A 9,294-nucleotide genomic window follows, 5' to 3' on the forward strand; every position below is an offset into this window, starting at 1 on the left:
TTTATTTGCTTTCTTTGAAGTTCAGCTTTTTTCCTGAACAAACTTATTAACTCTTCTCCTAGCACTTCAGGAGGCTGAGGTAGGTGGATTGCTTGTACCCAGGAGTTCGAAGCCAGCCTGGGCAACATGACAAAGCCCTGTCAATAAACAAAAAAACAGGCTGGGCATGGTGGCTCATGCCTGTAATCCCTGCACTTTGGGAGGCCGAGGTGGGTGGATCACCTGAGGTCAGGAGTTTGAGACCAGCCTGGCCAACATGGTGAAACTCCATCTCTACTGAAAATACAAAAAATTAGCCAGGTGTTGTGGTGGGCACCATCCCAGCTACTCAGGAGGCTGAGGCAAGAGAATGGCTAGAACCTGGGAGGCGGAGGTAGCAGTAAGCCAAGATTGTACCACTTTACTTCCGCCTGGGCAACAAGAGCAAACATCCATCTCAAAATAAAAAATTAAAAGAAAACAAAAAACTTCTTAGCTTTTTAAAACTTCAATTAGCTGTTTATTTTGTAAGAAAAGTTACTAAAGAAGTGTGTGTGTGTGTGTGTGTGTGTGTGTGTGTGTGTGTGTGTGTGTGTGTTGTGTTTTTTTCCTAGCCTGTGGTCAGCTGTTAGATGAGGCACAAGTGACTTTATCCTTCCAAGACTGGCTGGCCAGCGTCACAGAACGCATCCATCAAACCATGCACTATCAGTTTGATGGTAAGTATTGGCCACCTAACTGGGCTTTTGCTGAAAGTGGAGAAATTAAAATAATTGTACTGCCGGGCACGGTGGCTCACGCCTGTAATCCTAGCACTTTGGGAGGCCAAGGTGGGTGGATCACCTGAGGTCAGGAGTTCAAGACCAGCCTGGCCATCATGGTGAAACCCCGTCTTTAAAAAAAAAAAAGATAATAGTGCTGTAATTCTACTCGGATAGCAAAAGTAATTAGACTTCAGTCCAGAGAGCACTAGGCCACAAGAAAGTAGAAATCTAGGCTGGGTGCGGTGGCTCACACCTGTAATCTCAGCATTTTGGGAAGCCGAGGCGGGTAGCTCACCTGAGGTCAGGAGTTCAAGACCAGCCTAGCCAACATGGTGAAACCATGTCTCTACTAAAAAAAAATACAAAAATTAGCTGGACATGGTGGCGCACCTGTAGTCCCAGCTACTCAGGAGGAGGCTGAGGTAGAAGAATCACTTGAACCCAGGAGGCGGAGGTTGCAATAAGCCGAGATTGCACCATTGCACTCCAGCCTAGGTGACAGAGCAAGACTGTCTCAAAAAAAAAAAGAGTACATGAACATGCTGAGGAAGAGTGGAGAAGACAGGCCAGATTTGGGTGTGATTTATTATAGTCTCATGGAACATCAGCTGTTTCAGATCTAGCCGGTCCCTGCTTGTTGCCTTAAAAGTATTCTTATGCCATATGTGCCAGCTCATGCCCGTTATCTCAGCACTTTGGGAGGCAAGGCGGGCAGATCATTTGAGCCCTGGAGTTCAAGACCAGTCTGGGCAACATGGGAGGATACCCCATCTCTACAAAAAACTTTAAAAATTAGCCAGATGGCTGGGTGCAGTGTCTCACACCTATAATCCCAGCACTTTGGGAGGCCGAGGTGGGCGGATCACGAGGTCAGAAGACCAGCCTGGCCAACATGGTGAAACCCCATCTCTACTAAAGATACAAAAATTAGCTGAGCGTAGTGGTGCGTACCTGTAATCCCAGCTACTCAGGAGGCTGAGGCAGGAGACTTGCTTGAACCTGGGATGCAGATGTTGTGGTGAGCCGAGATCATGCCATTGCACTTCAGCTTGGGCAACAAGAGCAAAACTCTGTCTCAAAAAAAAAAAAATTAGCCAGGTGCCAGCCGGGTATGGGGGCTCACACCTGTAATCCTAACACTTTGGGAGACCAAGGTGGGCAGATTGTTTGAGCCCAGGAGTTCGAGATCAGCCTGGGCAGCAAAGTGAGACCTCCATCTCTAGGAAAAATACAAAAATTAATCGTGTGTGGTGGTGCACACCTGTAGTCCCAGCTACTTGGGAGGCTGAGGTGGGAGGATCACTGGAGCCCAGGAAGTGGAGGTTGCAGTGAGCCGAGATTGCACCACTGCACTCCAGCCTGGGCGAAAGAATGAGACCCTGTCTCAAAAAAAAAAAGAAATTAGCCAAGTATGGTGGCATATGTTGTAGTTCAAGCTACTGGAGAGGCAGAGTCAGGAAGATCACTTGAGCCTGGGAGGTCAAAGCTGCAGTGAGCCATGATCCTGCCACTGCACTCCAGCCTGGGCAGCAGAGCGAGACCCTGTCTAAAAAAGAGTAAAGGCATCCTTGCTTGTGCATAATAGTTTTCCAGGCTTTGTCCAGTGATGAGGAGCTCGCTGCTCTTTGAGGCAGCTCCTAACACTGTTACACAGTGATAGTTATGAGGAAGGTCTTCCTCATGCTAAGCCAAAATGTTTGAGTTTTATACTTCTAGTTTTGCACTCTATCTACGTGGACTGGTTTCTTCCTATTTCCAGTCCCTGCCACTACACATACAAACCCACTGCCCCACAGTTCTTCTTTATTTTTTTCTTTTCTTTTCTTTTTTGTTGTTGAGATGGAGTTTCGCTCTTATTGCCCAGGCTGGAGTGCAGTGACGCAATGATTGGCTCACCGCAACGTCCACCTCCCAGGTTCAAGCGATTCTCTTGCCTCAGCCTCCCTGGTAGCTGAGATTATAGGCATGTGCCACCACACCCATCTAATTTTTGTATTTTTAGTAGAGACAAGGTTTCACCATGTTAGTCAGGCTGGTCTTGAACGCCTGACCTTGTGATCTGCCCTCCTCGGCCTCCCAAAGTGCTGGGATTACAGGTGTGATCCACTGCGCCTGGCCCAGAAATTACTTTTTGCAAAAATAACAAAATAAGCTAAGGAGGGTTGTAATGAAAAAGCCTATCTATGGTTTCTAGGCCGGGCGCAGTGGCTCATGCCTGTAATGCCAGCACTTTGGGAGGCCGGGGCGGGCAGATCACCTGAGATCAGTTCAAAACCAGCCTGGCCAACATGGTGAAACCCCATCTCTACTAAGAATACAAAAATTAGCTGTGCATGGTGGTGGGTGCCTGTAATCGCAGCTGCTAGGGAGTAGAGGCAGGAGAATGGCTTAAACCTGGGAGGTGGAGGTTGCAGCAAGCCAAGATTGTGCCATTGCACTCCAGCATGGACAACAGGGTAAGACTCTTCAAAAAAAAGAAGAAAGAAAAAGTAAAAAGACTATGGTTTCTTTTTCTTTTAAAATTGTATATATTTATTGTTTGAAATAATATAATTGCCTATTAACTCACCTCCCAAGCAGAAAGTAGAATTTTTGTTTTATTTTGTTTTGAAATGCAGTTTCACTCTTGTCACCCAGGCTGGAGTGCAGTGGTGTGATCTCGGCTCACTGCACCTCCGCCTCCTGGGTTCAAGTGATTCTCCTGCCTCAGCCTCCCAAATAGCTGGGACTACAGGCGCCTGCCACCAAGCCTGGCTAATTTTTGTATTTTTAGTAGAGATGGGTTTTCACCATGTTGGCCAGGTGGTCTCAAATGCTTGACTTCGTGATCCACCTGCCTCGGCCTCCCATGGTGCTGGGATTATAGGCATGAGCCACTGCACCCAACCCAGAAATTACTTTTTGGAAAAATAACAAAATAAGCTAAGGAGGGTTATAATGAAAAAGACTATGGTTTCTTTTTATTTTTTTTTAATTTTATATATTTATTATTTGAAGTAATATAATACCTATTAACTTATCTCCCAAGCAGAAAATAGAATGTTTTGTTTCGTTTTGAAATGGAGTTTTGCTCTTGTCACCCAGGCTGGAGTGTAGTGGTGTGATCTCGGCTCACTGCAACCTCCACCTCCCGGGTTCAAGCAATTCTCTTGCTTCAGCCTCCTGAGTAGCTGGGATTACAGGCACCTGCCACCACGCCTGGCCAATTTTTTGTAATATTAGTAGAAATGGGATTTTGCCATGTTGGCCAGGCTGGTCTTGAACTCCTGACCTCAGGTGATCCACCTGCCTTTGCCTCCCAAAGTTCTGGGATTACAACCATAAGCCACCGCACCCAGCCCAGAAGACAGAATATTGATAATACTATAAGCTCTACACTTGTGATCCTCTTCCATCTGATTCCTGTACCACCCTCTATTTCATCTCACCATCTCCATTGCTACTGCCTTTGTCCAAGTTTCCATCAGCTGTCTCCTGGACTAGAAGTGTGTGTCTTTTATGAAGCCTTCTTGAAGTTAATTCTTTTTTTTTTTTTTTTTTTTCCTTTTTGAGACAGTCTTGCTCTGTCACACAGGCTGGAGTGCAGAGACGCAATCTCGGCTCACTGCAACCTCCACCTCCCAGGCTCAAGAAATTCTCATGTTTCAGCTTCCTGAGTAGCTGGGATTACAGGCATGTGTCACCACTCTGGCTAATATTTGTATTTTTAGGAGAGGTGAGGTTTCACTATGTTGGCCAGGCTGGTGTTGAACTCCTGACCTCAAGCGATCCACCCACCTAGGCCTACCACCTAGGCTGGGATTACAGGTGTGAGCCACCATGCCTAGTCTGGACAGAATTTTTTAAGAAGACTGAACTCACTTGACCCCCTCCCATTAAGTCTCTTTTTGTTGACCTAATGTCTTGCAAATTTCTTTACGAGGTTTGCTAAGTAGTTTCAAATATTTTAACTGCCTTGAGGTCATATTCAGGGAGAAAGACAGCTGGGTAAGCAGTGTCCTAACTTGTAGTCCCTCAGCATTCATGGTGTTGACCATCTGGTGAGAGAGCATGTAGTTAGTTTGCTTAGACATGAATGCAAATAGCAGGAGCCCAGGGATAGCCAGCAAGATGGGATCAAGTGGAGGCAACCCACCTCGGCCTCATTGTTCTCATCGCATTGTTCCCCCTTACTTCACATACCCTGTAAGGGGGAAAGTCTGTGCTGTGTTGGTCTTTATAAAATTGGGGATTTGAAACATGGTATTTGGTGGATTATGAGGATCTACTGTGTTGGTATTTTTTTTTTCATTTTTTCTTCTTTTTTTTCAATGGAGTTTCACTCTGTTGCTCAGGCTGGAGTTCAGTGGCATGAGCTCGGCTCACTGCAACCTCAGCCTCCTGGGTTCAGGCGATTCTCTGGCCTCAGCCTCCCAAATAGCTGGGATTACAGGCACATGCCACCATGCCCAGCTAATTTTTGTTTGTTTGTATTTTTAGTAGAGATGGGGTTTCACCATGTTGGCCAAGCTGGTCTTGAACTCCTGACCTCAGGTAATCCACCCACGTTGGCTGGGACTACAGGTGTGAGCCACCCATCCAGCCTTTCCTTTTTTTCCTTTTTGAGGAAGGGTCTCACTGTGTTGCCCAGGCTGGACCAGTGCAGTGGCATGATCATGGCTTACTGTAGCCTCAAACTCCTCAACTCAGTTGATTCTCCCACCTCAGCCTCCCAAGCAGTTGGGACAACAGGATGCATGCCAACACGCCCGGTTAATTAAAAAAAAATTTTTGTAGACACCGGGTCTCCCTTTGTTGTCCAGGCTACACTGTGTTTGTTATGATTGCAAGGGATCAAGAGTAGGACTAGTGACAGCTCTTGGGCCAGAAAGGTAAATCAAAGCCTTCTTTTTGCCTCCGTATGAAGAAACCTCAGTGGTATGTTAAGTTATTACTGTCCCTTGATTCCTTTTCTTTCACGTCTCCCTGTACATCAGAAAGTCCACTGAGTTTCTTTAAATGAGTTGTTTCTTCTTGTTTCCCATAGGCAAACCAGAACCACTGGTGTTCCACATTCCTCAGTCCTTTTTTGATGCCCTGCAACAGAGAATATCTATAGGAAGTGCAAAAAAACGGCTCCCCAACTCCACTACAGGTACAGGATTTGCCTTTGGTATAGTGACAGATGTCTTGAACATAGAGAATTATGTTTGGAAAAGATCTGTGTGGAATTTTCAGTTAGGACTTCTGCTCACATGCCTGGAGCACAAAGCTTTCAATGATGAGCATATGAATTATTTACATCAACTCATTTGTCACATTTCTGCCAAACCCTATTATGTATTTGCCTCTAGAATTTCTTTTTTAAAGTGCTGAGAATTAATAAGGAAATAATAGTACTGCATTAGAAACTAGGTAACAAATACAATAAAAGAAAATGTTATGTTTTGCTCATCTAATTTTGTCCTTTTTTTACATTGAAGCTTTTGTTCGGAAAGATGCCTTGCCACTGGGAACCTTTTCCAAGTATACTTGGCATATCACTAATATCCTGCAAGTTAAACAAATCTTAGATACCCCAGAGGTGAGAGTTTATTTCTCTAACAGTGGGAGGGTGGTGAAGGGAGGAGAGGGAGGCAAGGGAGTATGTTGGCACCAGTTTCCTGAGTTACAGAAACCAAAGTTTCTTTTTTTCATGCTAAGAGATTATCCAGGAATATCCCTGGCTTTATAGTTCTGACTCTAATTTTAATGTGTGTTCCCTATGGCTTTAAAAAATTATCTTACATTGGAATATACTTTTTCTTTGCTTTTAGGATGAGAAAACAGATAATTTTTTAATAAATTAAATAATGATCCCCAATAGCTATGATGAGTCTTAGATTTGACTGGCAGGCAGCTACAAAGTATATAAATAATTTGAGATGATATAATATTTGTGAAGTCAGTGGCACCAGCACAATTAACCCTCCTCCCCAAACTACAGCTTTATTCTCATTAGATAAATGAAACTTTTTATTTTATTTTGAGACAGAGTCTTGCTCTGTCACCCAGACTGGAGTGCAATGGCACAATCTCGGCTCACTGCAACCTCTCTGCCTCCTGGGTTCAAGCAGTTCCCTTGCCTGAGCCTCCCAGGTAGCTAGGAATACAGGCATGCGCCACAATGCCCAGCTAATTTTTGTATTTTTAGTAGAGATGGGGTTTTACCATGTTGGCCAGGCTGGTCTCAAACTCCTGACCTCGTGATCTGCCTGCTTCAGCCTCCCAAAGTGCTGGGATTATAGGGATGAGCCACTGCACCCAGCCAAGAAATGACCTTTTTTAAAAAAACGTTTTTTGTCTTTATTGTATTTTGTTTTTTGGGGGACAGGGTCTCACTCTATTGCCTGTGTGGAGTGCAGTGGTACAGTCACGGCTCACTCTACCTCTACGTCTTGGGCTCAAGTGATCCTCCCACCTCAGCCTCCTGAGTAGCTTGGACTACAGGCACATGCTCCCATGCACAGCTGATTTTTGTAGAGATGGGGTTTTGCCATGTTGCCCAGGCTGGTCTCAAATTCCTGGACTCAAGCAATCTGCCTGCCTCAGCCTCCCAAAGTGCTGGGATTACAAGCATGAGCCACAGGGCCCACCCCTATTTATTTAAAAAAACTTTTTAAAGATAGGGGTCCTGCTACGTTGCCCAGGCTGGTCTCAAACTACTGGGTTCAAGCAGTCTTCTCATCTTGGCCTCCCAAAGTGCTGTGATTACAGGTGTAATTTGCCACACTCAGCCACATTAGACATTTTATTTATGTTTTTATTATTTATTTATTTATTTTTGAGACAGAGTCTCTTGCTCTGTTGCCCAGGCTGCAGTGCAGCAGCATGATCTCGGTTTACTGTAACCTCCACCTCCCAGGTTCAAGCATTTCTCATGCCTTAACCTCCCGAGTAGCTGGGACTCCAGACGCGCACCACCATGCCCAGCTAATTTTTGTATTTTTAGTAGAGACGGGGTTTCGCCATGTTGGCTACGCTGGTCTCAAACTCCTGACCTCAAGTGATCCACCCACCTTGGCCTCCCAAAGTGCAAGGATTACAGGCATGAGCCACTGTACCTGGCCTACATATTTTAAAACATGTTTTTCAAGCAGGTCCTGAAAATTTGAGTTTTTCTTCCTACAGTAATAGAATTGTGTAGAAAATTCAGCATAATGTGATTTGATACATTAAGAGTAGCTTAATTGCAAGGCATTCTTCTGTTCAGGAAAAAAAAAAAATAGTAATAAGTTGTTTGATAGCTACAGAATTTACATGTGAGCCAGGCATGGTGGCTATAATACCAGTGATTTAGGAGGCTGAGATAAAGGATTGTTTGAGGCCAGGAATTCAAGACCAGTCTAGGCAACACACTGAGGCTCCTACTCTGGAAAAAAAAAAAAAAAAGGAGCCGGGCACAGTGGCTCATGCTTGTAATCTCAGCACTTTGGGAGACTGAGGCAGGCAGTTCACCTGAGGTTGGGAGTTCGAGACCAGCCTGATCAACATGGAGCAACCCCATCTCTACTAAAAATACAAAATTAGCTGGGTGTGGTGGCGCATGCCTGTAATCCCAGCTATTTGGGAGGCTGAGGCAGAAGAATCACTTGAACCTGGGAGGCGGAGGTTGTGGTGAGCCAAGATCATGCCACTGTACTCTAGTCTGGGCAGTAAGAGTGAAACTCTGTCTTGAAAAAAAAAAAAAAAAATTTCAGCATTTTGGGAGGCCAAGGTGGGAGGATCACCTGAGGTCAGGAGTTCAAGACCAGCTTGGCCAACATGGCGGAGGTTGCAGTGAGCCAAGATCTTGCCACTGCACTCCAGCCTGGGCAACAGAGCTAGACTCCATATCCAAAAGAAAAAAACCAGGCATGGTGGTGTGTGCCTATAGTCCCAACCACTAAGGAATCTGAAGCAAGAAGATCACTTGAGCCTAGGAGTTAGAGTCTGTAGTAAGCCATGATTGCACCACTATACTCCAGCAGAGGCAACCAAGTGAGACCCTTTTTTTTTTTTTTTTTTTTTTTTTTTTTTTTTGAGACAGTCTCACTCTGTCACCCAACCTGTAGTGCAGTGGCACAATCTTGTCTCACTGTAACCTCTGCCTCCTGGATTCAAGCGATTCTCCTGCCTCAGCCTCCTGAGTAGCTCAGATTATAGGCATGCCCCGACACACCCAGCTAATTTTTGTATTTTTAGTAGAGACAGGGTTTCACCATGTTGGTCAGCCTGGTCTTGAGCTCCTGACCTCATGATCCACCCGCCTGAGCCTCCCAAAGTGCTGGGATTACAGACGTGAGCCACCGAGTCTGGCTTTTTTTTTTTTTTTTTTTTGAGATGGAGTTTACTCCTGTTTCTCAGGCTGGAGTGCAATGGCGCGATCTCACCACAACCTGTGCATGAGCCACTGTGCCTGGCAACCGTGACTCTTTTTTTTGTTTTGTTTTTGTTTTTGTTTTTGTTTTGAGATGAAGTTTCACTCTTGTTACCCAGGCTGGAGTGCAATGGCGCGATCTCGGCTCACCGCAACCTCCGCCTCCTGGGTTCA

General features: G+C 45.2%; 1 protein-coding gene across 3 annotated transcripts in view; it reads left to right on the forward strand.

Annotated features, from left to right (window-relative positions):
- Nucleotides 1-9,294, forward strand: part of CUNH2orf42 (chromosome unknown C2orf42 homolog) — a 43,317-nt gene that overhangs the window by 20,663 nt on the left and 13,360 nt on the right. For 2 of the 3 annotated variants that reach the window (XM_017522038.2, XM_017522039.2), the window contains exons 6-8: nt 594-698; nt 5,770-5,877; nt 6,206-6,306. In XM_017522038.2, coding sequence (XP_017377527.1) covers nt 594-698; nt 5,770-5,877; nt 6,206-6,306 — 314 coding nt within the window. The remainder of the gene's footprint in view (nt 1-593; nt 699-5,769; nt 5,878-6,205; nt 6,307-9,294) is intronic. The other variant, XM_017522040.2, reaches the window with a different exon arrangement.

The sequence above is a fragment of the Cebus imitator genome, unplaced genomic scaffold (assembly GCF_001604975.1).
Source record: "Cebus imitator isolate Cc_AM_T3 unplaced genomic scaffold, Cebus_imitator-1.0 Scaffold23, whole genome shotgun sequence".
Lineage (NCBI taxonomy): Eukaryota > Metazoa > Chordata > Mammalia > Primates > Cebidae > Cebus > Cebus imitator.